Source organism: Nannospalax galili, unplaced genomic scaffold (genome assembly GCF_000622305.1).
Source record: "Nannospalax galili isolate Female #2095 unplaced genomic scaffold, S.galili_v1.0 scaffold540, whole genome shotgun sequence".
Classification (NCBI taxonomy): Eukaryota; Metazoa; Chordata; class Mammalia; order Rodentia; family Spalacidae; genus Nannospalax; species Nannospalax galili.
In genome coordinates, this window is record NW_008348613.1 from 3,461,241 (window position 1) to 3,476,420 (window position 15,180).

General features: G+C 36.5%; 1 protein-coding gene and 1 pseudogene across 1 annotated transcript in view; one reads left to right on the forward strand and one right to left on the reverse strand.

Moving 5' to 3' along the window:
• Kcnh7 (potassium voltage-gated channel subfamily H member 7) overlaps positions 1 to 15,180 on the reverse strand; it is a 570,771-nt gene that overhangs the window by 171,927 nt on the left and 383,664 nt on the right. Inside the window, exon 3 of the mRNA XM_008845762.1 lies at positions 12,337 to 12,492. Coding sequence (XP_008843984.1) covers positions 12,337 to 12,492 — 156 coding nt within the window. The remainder of the gene's footprint in view (positions 1 to 12,336; positions 12,493 to 15,180) is intronic.
• Positions 2,102 to 2,673, forward strand: LOC103744097 (annotated as a pseudogene).

Here is a 15,180-nt window from a genome sequence, read left to right on the forward strand (position 1 = left end):
TAAAGGACTAAGCATTCCTCGAAGACCTTATCACCTACTCTAAGATATATAATGCACTGGTCATTGTATGATGGGATAGTTATATCGTGTTAGGTGAAATTATGACCTCAACATTGTTTTCATTTGAAAATTAAGCCTGACATAGAGAGATGCTATTTTTTTGTCAAGTTGATAAGGTGTGGACTTGTGATGGCTAATCCTGGGTGTCAACTTGACTGAATCTGGGATTAACTGAAATGAAAGAGATCTTCTTGATTGGATCATCTGAAGCCAGAAAACACACCCTAAATGTGGATGTTACCTTCTGATGGCAGCCCGTATAAAAGACCGAGGCAGAGGAGAAAGCCAGGCTTCTTGCTACTTGCCTTCTCTCTCGCTGGTGAGTTCATCTTGCTGCTGTAGACTGAAGACTGGCTGATCTTTTGGAATTCATCAGACCTTCAGTGCCAGATTGGGACTAATGAGACATCCAGCCTTGTGGACTGAGCGACTATGGATTCTCAGCCTCTCCAGTGTGGTGCAGCCATTGTTGGACTACTCGGACTCTATCCTGTGAGCTAAGCTGATAAATCTCTATACATATATATATTCATTCTACCGGTTCTGTTTCTTTGGAGAACCCTCACTAGTACACCCACTGACAATATTCATGATGAGCAAATAAAAATTCTGGGTGGGAGACCAGAGATGTGAACACAAGTTTTAAATTGAAAGTGTAAAGCTTCCAGAAGTACTAATCTATTCCAAGGAACATACTTAATAGGCAATTGGATATATAAGACACTAGTAATGTGCAAAGACTAAAGAAATTATGATCTGAAATATTGATATGTGACAAGGTCTTGACACTTTAGTTAATAGATGAGGTTACCCAAGTAAGATATATAATGAATAAAGGGAGGCAAGCTTAAAGACCCTCCTGTGATATAAACAATGTCTGAGAATAGGCTAAGAGATGGGTTTTGCTGTGGTTCTTGTAGAACACTGCCTAGGATGTGCAATGGTAGAACCCCAGCACCTGTACCAGAGAGTGAGAGCGAGGGTGGGGGCCTGGGGAGGAGAAAAAGGAGAGAGCAAAAGTTCCTGAAATAACCATTATGGTTTAAGTTGCTGTCAGTATGGTGACCTATAATTTGAAAGAAAGGCAAAGGGAATCCAATGTGCATTCAATATAAAGGACAGCATAGAGACTACATGCAGAGAGCTCCACTGTGGTACTCTGCAGAATGAGGTGAATGATGGAAACAGGGACATTGTATGGAACTTCCAAGTACCTGCAGAAAGAGACAAGTAACAGTCATGAAGAAATCCAGGTACATACAAAAAGGAAGGAGAGGTGCAGAACACAGTGACTAGGAAAGCACTGGCTGTATCAAAAAGGGCGGCCAGTATTCTGTGCTAGTGTATAATAAACATTTGGGGTGTATAGCTAGATATTCATATTTTTGAAAAAAAGAGCCAGATATACTAATTTTAATGTGCAATATCCAATTTTAAAATGTTGGCAACAAGCTCAACTAATTAAAACTTTTAAAAAAACATGATGTGATATAAACAAAATGTGTCTGTTGAAATGTGGGCTATTTATTCTCAGCAGCTTGAGTATGAGCAACAGAGGATGGAGCCAGAAGAAAACATTGGCATGAGCGGGAACCACGGATGGAGATGGAGTTTGAAGGAAAGGATAGTACAGATCTCTCTGGGAGATATAGCTTCACTTAAGAATTGTTACTGAGGGCATTTCTATCCAATGCCCTCCATCACCCCTGTAGACATAAGAAGGAAGATTTTCTGTGGTGCAAGGGGTAAAGAATTTGAGATCAGAGTCATGAGGCCCCCATAAATGGTGTCAGTACTTGACAAAGGAAATGGGTGAAAATCTTAATAAGAAAAACACATTTCAAATATAGTTTTGATGTATTATAAAATTATTTATTAACTTGATAAAATTCATTATCTTTTTGAGAATGAAGAAAACTTATCTGAAGTCTACTGCTTGTTAGAAAATGTCTAAATTTCCCAGAAGATAAGCTGAGGACATCTAATTTGGAATATTTAAAGTGGATACAGAATATTTAAATAGTTAAAGTGCATTTCCGAAATGCAGACAGCTAAGTATGTTGTTACAGGGAATGGTGCTGTTCACAAAACATGTCTCCTAATAGTCTACACAGCAAACAAATTCCCAATCAAATATGTACCAACTGCTTTTGTCAACTATGCAGTCATAGTTTTGATTGGCAGAGAACCATACACTCTTGAACTTTTTGATACTGCAGGCAAGAGGAATATGGCAGACTACGATTGCTGAGTTATGCACAAACAGATGCACTTCTAGTGTGTTTTTCAGTGGTCTCTCCATCCTCATTTGAAAATGTGAAGAAAAGTGGGTGCCTGAGATAACTCACCACTGTCCAAAGACTCCTTTTTTGCTTGTTGGGTTCCAAACTGATCCAAGATGATCCCTCTTCTATTGAGAAATTTGCCAAGAACAAACAGAAGTCTACCATTCCAGAGAGTGCTGAAAAGCTGGCCCATGATCCAAAGGCTTTCAAGTATGTGCAGTGTTCTGCCCTCACACAGAAAGGTCCAAAGAATGTGTTTGATGAAGCAATCTTGACTGCCCTGAAGCCTCAAGAACAGAAGAGGAGCTACAGGTGTGTGATTCTATAAACACCTCTCCAGAGACTTTTCTGCAAGCTGATGTTGTCATCATAATAAAAACAACGTTTAAATCAAACTAAAATTAGAAATTAGAATTTGTTTCTGCAATAATAAAAAACTCCTTGCACCTACCCACCTACCCACATTTACTCTTGTGAGATAAGGTCTATTGGTATGGCCCCCACCCTCCTAGTACTACTTAATTTTGAATAATTGTGTATTGTCTGAAAAGTGATGAGTACTAGATTTTGTTTTCTTGTTTCCAAAAGACAGAAGGGGCGGGGGGAGGCGACTTTAGTTTTGTTTAGAAGCAAGGCATGCTTGTGAGGACTCTGTAACAGACTAATTCCAATACTTAAAGCTGCTCCTTACTGGTCCCATTTTAGAAAGTAATCTGGGACATCCTAGTTGTTCCCATTCCATCTCTCCTTTTTCTGTGAGAGAGAAATGTATGTGAGAGGACTATATTTTAGTCTTTTTTTTTAAAAATTCATTAACCAGTGGATAGCTTTTAGGGGAAGAAGACAGATTATTTCCACATTCAACTATCTAGATCTAGTTTAGAAAATGTTCCCCACCTGGTGCTTTTAAGCAGGCATATAAACATGCCTCCCTTTTGAAAGGTGCCTTTTCTCTCCACCCTTGAGTAGATCAATCTTTTATGAAACCCTTGAAGGTGGGTGGAAGTTGTCCTGCCCCTCCTCTTTCTACTATGTGACTGTGACTTTCTAGAACGTTTGTTTGTCATTTGTTAATTTTCTTTTGTTTTGTTTTTGCTTTTGATTTTTGGAAGGAGGGTTCAATTTCCAACTTCTTTCACTGATAAGTGAAAAGTAGTATTGCACTTTTTTAAAAAATACATCAAACCAGGTGTGGTGGCACACGCCTTTAATCCCAGCACTTGGGAGGCAGAGGCAGGAGAATCTCTGAGTTCAAGGCCAGCCTGGTCTACACAGAGAGTTCCAGAACAGCTGGGGCTACAGGAAAAAATAAATAAAATGGATTGTGTTCCTAATTTTTAAGTTTTATTTTGCCCTTGTCAGTTATTTTCTTACATGCTTATCATAGATTTGCAACACACTGTATGGTGTTCCTAGAACCCAACTGAAGACTGGGCACATGGGTTCCTTTGAAGGTGATGAGGTTAGGGGCCTGCTTCATTAAGAAGCTAGGGACATGTGAGGGTAGAGATATCAACATGGGCACCAGTCAGGGTTATCCTCATTTTTCCTGTCATGCATATGAGGAATCCTTAAGCACCTGGCTGAAGCTCTTGTTTAGTAAAAATCATGGCAAGATTCTTATGACTCTTTATAAGTGTGAACAGGGATTTTATCAGATTATTTTGTTTGCAGGTTCCAATGTATTTATTTTTATTTTTATGTGTGTAAGTGTTATGCCTTATACATGTGTGTAAGTTCACCCGTGTCATGCAGTGCCCACAGAAGACAGAAGAGGGCGTCAGATCTTCTGGCACTGGAGTTATGGGATGGTTGTTAGCCACCATGTGGGTGCTAGGATTCAAACCTGGGTCTTCTGCAAGAACAGCCAGTGCTCTTTACTGCTGAGCAATCATCTCCAGGCTCACAGGTTCCAATTTTAAAAAATCTTTAGGTAATCTCCACCTTCAGTAAGTCCTAATTCTTGTAGATTTATGAGTGTTGAACCAATACTTTCTTGTGACTTGGTTCTTTTTATATGTATACCTGTGACCCAGATGTTCCTCTGACCCTGTCATGAGGAGCTATGGACCTGTCTCCTTCCTACCTTCTGCAAAGGAGTCACTCCCCTTCCCTCTTCCAGCCTATCAGTTGACCATAGCTGCTTGCAAGGGAGGGGCTAAGGGTATAAAAGCTGGGCAAACCACAAGGCCAGTCTCTTGCCATTTTGTGAGGCTGTCCAGAACCACAGGATTTATGTTTGGATGTGGACTTTTGAACACAGCAGTGAATATGGGGGGGTGCCTGCTCTTCTGTAAATAAATTGGCACCCCAAGCTCAGTTATCAAGTACAATAAATTCTTGAAATTCTTCAAACCTGGGTTTGGAGAATTCTTTTATCAGGTTGTCTGAAGGACCATTGGAGGAGGGGATTGAATGGCATGTGTGCCTCCCAGTAGTGAATTTGACTAACAATACCTTTCAGATGTATTAAGCAAACAAAACTCTTCACTAAAAAAATAAAAATATCTAAATTTTAATATAAACTTAACACATCATGGGTTTCTGACAGCAAATGGTATAGAGTTAAATTAAGACAGAAAGTATTGTATGTTGATAAAGGAATGAAAATGTTATTAGTTAGGGAGAGAAATTTTAAATAAACTTCTATAGTGAATCAAGCAAGATAAAAATAGAATGCATTAATTTTCTGCTTATAGGTTTTCTTAGTTTCTTTTCCCTGCTGTGACAAAATATTCTGACAAAAGCAATTTAAGGGTAAAAGTGTTTATTCTGGCTCACAGTTCAAGGGTACAGTCTAACATGGTGGGATATCAAAGCTTCAGGCTCAGTGGTAGGTTTTCCACCTCAGCTATCTTAATCTAGATAATCCCCAGCAGTCATGCCCAGAAGCCTGTCTTGAGGGATTCTTGAGCTCACAAAGTTGACACTTGAAATTAACCATCACAGTGTTTCATTTTTAAATTAATAATTTTGTTTAGTTTTGTTCCCCTAGCATTCTCAAGAAAGTGTTTGAGCACATTACATTATGTGTTTATGGGTAGTATGTATGTGTGAACCAGGGTGTGATACTAATTTTGTGGTATAGAATGGGAAAAATGTGTAATTCAAATATGCTTTTAAGTTGGATGTAGAACCTTCTTATGTGAACCTTATGAGTCTATCCCTCAGGAGGCAGGAGGAAGAGGATTCTGGCAAGTCTGAGGCCTTCCTGGTCTACAAAGAGAGTTCCAACCCTTGGAAGGCTACACTGTGAGGCCCTGTCTCTAAAACAGTAACACAACCAAACAAAGAATAAATTGATATTTCTTTGATGACTTAAATGTAGTCTTCAAAAGCATTTTAAGACAGTAAGTCTGTTATACTTGAGGATAATCAAAGATTAAAAGTATATACATGAGCACATAACTGGATTGCTTTCCATTTAGTGCAAATATTTCATAGCAGAAAATAGAGCACACATTTGCCTTATTTCTTTAGATACTTGTAGGAAAGCTACAGTTTCCCTGTTGTCGCTATCATTTCCATTTTAAGATTATATTTTTATATAAGTCATAAATAAGAAAAATATGTTTTTATTAATTATTTGTTAAGTGGGTCGGGTCAACTGTGTAGTGTTTACTAATTTGATAGATATTCCCATTAATAATAACACTTCCCTTTTTACTTGTTGCACTTCAGAGGCTATAAATCATGTATCTGTGACTGGTCTTGTATCTTTACAGATATTTTTTGTGAAAAATTCAATTTTCCCACAGAAGTAGCTCAATTTTCTTATACAGGGCTATCAACTCTAAAGCTAGATATTCATACTGAACAAAGTTCCAATACATTTGGTACAAAAAAGTCTCTGGGTGTGCAGTCATACCTTAGAGGAACTTCATGTTTCACAAAGTAGGGAGTAGAATCTCAACTGGCCTCATTAAGACATTCCCACAAGATGTCAGTTTAATTGAATATAAAGTCACATAGATGTGTATGATATCTTGGTGGCTAGTATGCAAATTTCTTTTATTTAGAGAAACCAAAGCTTGAATTCTACATTTGTATCTATTTTAAAGGAACACATTTTTCTTTCCTAAATCTCTTTCATTGCTATTTCTCACTTTCATTCATTTTATGGGTCATATAAGAAACTGTTCCATGGGTAAAGTGCAGAATTTGGGAAGACAGTTATGAAAAAAAATTAAGTATTCCCTCTACTGCCAAACAAATGATCTTACAAATATTGATGACAGAAATAGAGCCTGATATTACTACAGTTTACTCTCACTGATCAGTAATAATGACAATTTGATTGGTAGAAAATACAACAAAATTGAAGTGGATATCTCTTCAAAATGGCAGTATTTTGGATCGGAATGTGGGTTTTTTGTGATAATATAATTTTGCTTCTAAGCATAACATTTGGGATAATAATGAATTAGTGATAGTGAAAGAGCCTTTCTCAATGTGATAATTTTCAGGGTAAACCATCCAGAATAGTGATATCACATTACATTAATTCATTTGTTCTCATATTGCTTTAGATAGGGACATAACCACACACATAAGCATGAAGACATGAAACATTATGGAGTTTTCTTGTGTGATTTTAAAACAATTCCATTTTATGAGGTTCTAGCTGGAACTTTGTTGATGGCAGTATCATGTTGCAATGTCTAAAGTTTGGACATACATTGGAGGAGTGTCCTTAGTGCCATATGGGGGCCCTGTCTCTTCCTACCCCTTTCTTTCTGCATGCCCATGACCATCATGAGATTAATAGTTTTCATCTCCACGTTCTCCCTGTTATGATGTACTATTTCACCACAGGCCCCAAAACAATGGGCCAAGTGATCGTGGAGGGAACTCCTGACATTGTAAACTAAATCTTCCTTTTAAGTTTATTTTCTCAAGTATTTTATCACAGAAGCAGGAAGCTAGCTAACACACCTAACGAATCAACTTTTAGCAATGTATTCTGAAGAAATGTGCTGCTGTGTACCAATATACATGCATAATGAATTTCAGTAAATATTTTTTAGGAAAAAGAAAAAGTTGGACATGGACCTAGGAGAAGCTCATTCAGCAAACTGCTTCTTATACAAGCATGAGGGCCTGAGTTCCACCCCAAACATATGCAAGAAAGCTGAGTGGGAGGAATAGGAAAATGATTCAGTAATAAAGTATTTGCTATGCAAACATGAGGACTAGAATTTGGATTCCCAGAATCCATGTAAAATTTCTACAGACGTGGTAGTCGCCTATAGTCCCAGTACTCAGGAGGCAGAGACAAGAGATCATCAGAATAAGCTGACTAGCAAGTCTAGTAAAAACTGGTGATCTTGGGTTCATTGAGAAACACTGCTTTACTAGATTAAGTGAAGAGTGATTAAGAATGACACCTGATGTCAACTTAAGGGCTCCACATGCATGTGAGCATTTGCATGTGTACCCACATGAGCTCATGCCGTACGTATATACATATGCAAAAATAAAAATAAAAAACATTAAAAAGCAGGGTGCAGTGGTGCAGACCTGTAATCCCAGAACTAGAGAGGCAGACACAGGAGGATCTTTGGTTTTGGTTGACTAGCCAGTCTAGCTGAGTAAGTTCAGTGAGAGACCCTGTCTCAAAAAATAAGGTGAGAGCATTGACAAAGACAGCAGTGCCAACATTAGCCCTCCATGTATACACACACACACACACACACACACACACACACACAGAGAGAGAACCCTATTCCCATTCCCCACATGTTTGGACATGGCTGGCAGCATAGGCATATATATCTCTATATATCTATATATACCTATATATCTCTCTATATATATGCTTCTATACACACACACACACACACACACACACACACACACACACACATGCACACACACACAGTCTAGTATTTCTTTCATCTCTATCACTAACATTTTCTGGTGTCTTTTGGGATCTCTTAGACAATGACTGTGGTGCTTTGAATGAAAATGTCTCCCATAGGCTCCAAGTATTTGGACATTTTGTCCCCAGTTGGTGGCTCTGTTCTGGGAGGTCTTAGAAGGTGTGGCTATGGTGGAGGAAGCATGTCACATGGGGTGGGCTTACAGAGTTCTTAAGCCTTGCTTGATCTTGAGTCATTCTCTTGCTTCCTGTGCCCGCTTGAATATGTGCACTCTCAGCTTTCTGCTTCTGCTCCAATCACCTCCTGCCACCATGCCTTCTTGCCCTGACAGACTGTAATTGCCCCAGAACCGTAAGCACAAATAAACTCTTCCTTCTATAAGTTGCTTTGGTCAGTGTTTCTATAAGAGCAACAGAAAAGTAAATATGTAGTGACAGATATATAAAGTCCAATTTTCACATGAATCCTCCCCCAAGAAGAATAAATCAATAAGGGAGAGGACAAATTAAAGTGCTTATGAAGCTTGACTACAACAGAGCTACAGAAAGAGATCCCACAGGCTTCAGTGTTCATGTAGACGGAGAAGTGATTACCATGGAGCAGAGCAGCAGAATTTGCTAAGAAGAACACATGGCAACAGAGTCACACACAGCCTGTACAGATATGAGGAGTGTAGAAATCTCCCTGGACTGAGAGGCTGCATAGCAAACAGCTCACTTTCTGAAGAGTAATCACACAGAGGAAGAAATAGCAAGTGTGTAATGAAAATGGCCAGATGACTAGTTACACAGGATCCCAGATACACAACCACCAAGTGTGGTCAAGTAGAATGGTGTTAGACTTCTTGTCAGTACGTTAGTGGAAGAAAAGAATGAACAATGCCTACTGGAGCCACAGGGCAATAAAAATTAAAGATAATATCCAAATTGGTACTGTCGATCAAGGCTGTCCTTCAGATATCAGGGCTACAGAACAGTGTTGAATATGAAAGCTCTGAGTACACGTCACCCATCACACTGTCCACACAAGAATACATCTTATTTAATAAGCAATGTTTGAGAAAACTTTGACAAAAAGAACTGTGAGAACATTTAATACATTCCACTGCATGCAAGATAAAAAAAAAAAAAAACCTGAGAAATATAAGCGCTATGTATCTGACAAACTAGTAATACTAACCAAAAAGGGGGGTGAAATAAAAAAATACAAAATAAACTAAGTGACTTATGGTAATGGGCAGGACTCAAATGACAGAACCCAAACTAATGAAGCAAACTCCTGACTGGTAAAGAAATATAAGATAATTGTGCGTATGAACCAACAGCACTTGTGACAGCATGCACATAACATTTGTAAGCCCAAGCCACTCTCCCCACTGCTGAAAAAAAAATCATAGCATGGAGAGAGGACATGGGCACAAAGTCCCAGTCCTAATGAAGTATTTATTGGCAATTTGGCAATCAATAACTGCTGAAAAAGGGAGAATCTATTTTCTTTAGTGGTGTAAAAACATACATTTTCCATGCTCCTAGGAATAGATGCATACCCAAGAACATTTGGGGAACATAGATCAGATTTAATAAAGAAAGATAAGGGCTGGGGAGATGACTTAAGAGCACTAGCTGCTCTTGCAGAGAACTCAGGTTTGGTTCCCAGAACCCACATTTCAGCTACTAACACCCATCTGTAATTCCAGTTTCAGGGATTCAACACCCTCTTCTGACCTCCACATGTACTGCATAACATAGGTACACGTACATGCAGGCTATACACTCATACACATAAAAAGTAAAAATAATGAAATATTTTTTAAAAAAACATAGTGAACAAGTCTATTGAGCTTCTTACCCTTCTGACTCTAAGGGTTGAATTATAGGCATGAACATCCAGTTGATATGCAAATATCTACTAAAATAAAATTTCTCTGATCTCTAGAGCAGAAAAATAAGCTTGCCAAAGATATATCTACAAATAAAACTATTAGAAATGATCACACCAAAAGGCATTTGGGTACAGAAATTTGACTCTATAGTTCTTTAAAAAATTATGTATTTACTTATATATTCTAATATATATTCTATATTTATATATGCTCTATTATATAATATACACTCATATGTATATTCTATCATATACACATTACATGAATTCAGGCAAGGGTCATTAATAGAGATGCAGATGTGGAAGAGATCTAAATTTTATCAAAATATATTGCATGAAATTTGGAAAAATGCAATAAAAAACAAGACATATAAATGAATACCTTCACCATGTGTGGTGGAGCATACCTTTAATCCCAGCACTTAGGAGGCAGAGGCAAGTGGATCTCTGTGAGATTGAGCCCAGACTGATCTAGAATGATCTACAAAGTGAGTTCCAGGGCAGTTGGAGCTACAGAGAGACTCTGTCTGAAAAGATCAAAAAAGGAAAGAAAAAGAAACTTTTCTTAAAGCCAAATAAACCTATGGTATAAACCTATGCTTAGTATGTTTAGTCTGTCTCTTTTTTTAAGAAGAGTAAGACTAAGAAAGAAAAATTTAAACAATTTATATTTTTTCTGAAAAAAATACTCTTTACAAAATAAGATAAGCTAAGACACTTCACTAAGATAGTAGGATATAAAAGTGACACACAGAAAACATCATATATATATATATATATATATATATTTAAGGAACCAAGATCCCATTCGTAATACCAGGAACAATGAAAATTTAAAGGCTAAGCAAAAAAGTAATCAAGTAAAGAAAATGAAATGCCTCTGAAGGACATAAAACTTTGATTTCCAAAGTGAAAATGCATGCCCTATATTCAATAGAATGAAGTCTGTTTCCATGATTCATCCTTAATTTGTAAATTTAACATGAATCAAATAAAAATGCCAAAAGCTTCTTGTTCTGAGCTTATACAATTTTCTCATGCTTACATGGAAAGTTAACCAAGAATGAACTCTAAACCCCTAAAATGTAATATCAATAAATAAGGGAGTATGCCATCTTGGACATTAACTGCATATGTAACCAGTGTGAGTCTGAAGAGCTGTAGTCACTGGAATAGAAAACAAGCAAACAAAAGTGGATCAAGCACACAAGAAATTTGGTATGTGATAGTCTTGGTTTCTGAAGTTACTGCTAGAAATCCAGAACTTTTAATAGTGATGTTAGAAGACAAGCCTTCATCATACGCCAAAGTAAAATTCAAATAGATCATAGATCTTAGCAAATGAAATAATATACAAATGGAAAAAAATGAATCTATTTACAGCCTTGGAGCAGTCAAAGATTTTCTAAATTCAGTAGCAAATATCCACACCACTCCAAAAGATAAACTTCCTTTGCACAACAGAATCATGAAAAAGGGAATACAAATTACTTTTGAGAAATATATTTGAAATTTACTATATTAAATTGACAATAAAAGAAAAAACCAGAAATCTGCATAAGAAATGAACAGTTGATTGAAAAGTAAATATGTATGATCCTGAAATATGTGAACCCGAGTTATAATAACAGAACTAAAAACTTAAAACTAACTGAGGCATTATCTTTCCTGTTTCACAATGGCAAAAGCAGAAAAACTGCCTCTGACTCACTGTGCTATCATAGCTTTAAGAAGGAAAGGTGATTTAGTGCTGGAAGTAGTATAAATGGTTCAAACCATGTGGTGGGAAACTCAGGAGTATCTGTAAAGGTTACATACTTATTTACCCTTCACCTCAGGAATCTCACTTATGGACCCTTAGTTTTGTCTAAGGATACACATATATGTATGCACACACATACACAAACACATGAACACATACATATATATGAACATAAATATGCATAATCCATACTGATAGTATTTTAATGCCTAATATTTGGAAAATACCTAATATTTGTCCATCAATAAAATATTAGTTAAATAAACCATTCTATATATGAGTCATAGGACACTCAAATTCTGCCAAGCATCCAAGACTAATATCTGGTATGATTTTCTCATGTAAAACAATAATATTTCATATGTGACTATGCTTTGAGAATTGAACCAAAGTAAAGAGCACATTCAAATGACTATAGTAGCATCAAAATATCAGGAGCTTTATGGACATGTGGCCTTTTACTTACGGTTTACAGTTTTGACTGGTAATATTGGGTTTACCCTCTCTGGGGAGGCAGCATTTTCTTCATCTGTCACATACTCAAAATTAATGATGAACATCATAGCCACACCTTCTTGGTTTTTCACTGGAATTATGTGAGTGTTACAAATGAAAGTGGACCCTAAGGAGATGAAAAATGAATGTTAGATCAAAAATAAACCTTCAGGTTTAGCTATCAGTTATATGAAATACATTTCTACAGAAATTTCTTTCTTAAATGATAACTGACATCTAATAAAGATAACTTAATTTTACTCATAGTTCATTGCATATATATATGTACTTTATATACACATATATAAAGAGTTTACAGGGTTATTTTGTTACACTGTAGAAAAACAAAATCAAATACCATTAACTTTTACTCATAACTATTGTAGTTATTATAGGAAAAAAATTTGAGGATTCTAGAAAAAACTACCAGTCATTTCCTATATATTCATGTTAAATCTAAACCTATGTAAAATATACCTGTATAAATAGTGAAGATAACTCATTCTGAACCATGATTTTGGCATTAAGAAATTATATACTAGCCAACTCAGCCACCATCTTCCTCCTCTGGGACTAAACCAGGATCACACTCTCCTAGGCTTCAATTTACCCTGCTTAGCTAGTCAAAATGCACCCACTTCATCAACATCTTCCCAATTTGGGAAAAGCCCCAGAACCAGCTTCCCATGGCCTCTGGAATAGCACATGTTGAGCTATTCAGATAACTACCCATCATCTGTCTCCTGGATTAGACCAGGACTTTGCTGCTGGAGAGCTCCCAACTAGGCCCAGAAAGCTCTTCTCCAACTCTGAACCAGCCTGATGAGCTAGCTATAACAAGTTCACCTTGTCACCATCTCCACACTCACTATCCTAGTTATGCTTGCTCACCCCAGACACCAGACCAGTCTAGAGCTATCCCATCCCTCAAAAAGAAAAAAAAAAAAAAAAAAAAAATTCATAAGCCCATGTTTGATTCCCAGTGTGAGAAGCTGAAGCACAGACCAAGTGACAATTTGTACCTGATCAGAAAACAACCAAGTTACAGCAACAATAAAAACAGAACCAAATTTTAGTTTAACAAAGCCAGCCAGAATTTTATTTAAGACACAGAAATAACAAAAGAAGTCCATATGCCCAGGTCACAACAAAAAATTAAATAATATGAAAAATTCAGAAATGGTTTTCCCACCAACTCTCACCAGGCCTGCTCTACAATGAGAATTACCCAAATGAACCCCAGGACACAGAATTTTAAAAATTAATCATAAAAATTATCAAAGAATTGAAGGATTTTACAGAACTCACAAATAAACAACTCAAAGAAATTAAAGAGAACAGGAATCAGACTGAAGTTCAAGAAAACACAAATATACAGTTGAATGAAATGACAAAGACAAGTCAAAATTTGAAAAGTGAATTAATAAAGGAGAGGCAAAAAATAAAGACCTAGAAATATTGAAGAAAACTTAAGGTGGATGGAAAAAATCATAAGTCAATTTAAATGACAGGAGAAAGCCTCACTAAGAACATGAATGGAAGGGAAAATAGAGTATCAAACTTGAAGACAAGGTTGGAGAATTGGATCACTTAAGCAAAGTACACGAAAAAAAATTAAACTCAGGGATGGGATATGTAGGAGTGGTGGGATGCCATAAAAAGACCAGATCTACAAATTATAGGCATAGAGAAAGGAGCAAAATTTCAGGTCAATGAAATTGGAGATCTGTTTTCAACTAGATTGTTGAGGTAAACTTCCCTAAATTGAGGAAAGACATACCCATACATATATGAGAAGCACACAGAACACCAAATAGACAGGATCATAAAATAAACTCCCATGGCATATTATAGTAAAAAGCACTAAATATAAAGAATAAAGAGAAGGTACTGAAAGCTTCAAGAAAAAACCAACAAGTTAAATACAAAGGAAAACCTATCAGAATAAGACCTGACTTTTCAAAGCAAACTATAAAAGCCAAAAGAGCCTAAAATAGACTTAAAAAAATAAATTCCAACTTAAAAATGACAATAGAGGTCAATCTAGACTACCTAAAAAAACTAATTATTATAGTCAAAAGAGAAAGAAAAATTTTTCCATGATACAAATAGCCTGAAAGAATTCATGTCCACAATCCCTACAGAGAATACTAGAATCAACACAATTAATTGAAAAAAGTAATGACCATACCCAAGAAGCTACAGAAAGAAAGGAAATGAAGCTATAGTTACAGAAACACAAAATAGAACTAAGAACACAAAATGACAGTAACCAATACTCATCTTTAAAAAATAATTTAAAATACCAATGGCCTGAATTTCCCAGCCAAAAGACACAGATTAGTTGAAAGTAAACAAATCCATTTTTTGTTGTCTAAAAAATTTACATTCAAGGATAGCTACCACATAGGGTGAAAGGATGGAAAAAATATTCTAAGCAAATGATGCTGAAAATAATCAGGCATTGCTTTTCTAATATCTGACAAAATAGATTTCAAACTAAAATTAACCAGAAAAGATAAGGAAGGCCATTTCATTCTGATCAAGGAAACAATCGATCAAGAAGACATTATAATCATGAACATGCATGCACCAAGCTTTGGTGCATCCAATTTCATAAAGAGAATATACTATTGGACTTCAAGAAACAGATTAAGCCCACTTAGTAGGTAACTTTCCCCAATAGACAGGGCATCTGGTTGAAGAACAAACAGAAAAACATCTGAATAAGAGGCTATTGTACATCAAACGGACTTAACAGAAATCTGCAGAACATTATACATACACACCGAAGTACACAATCTACTCAGCAACC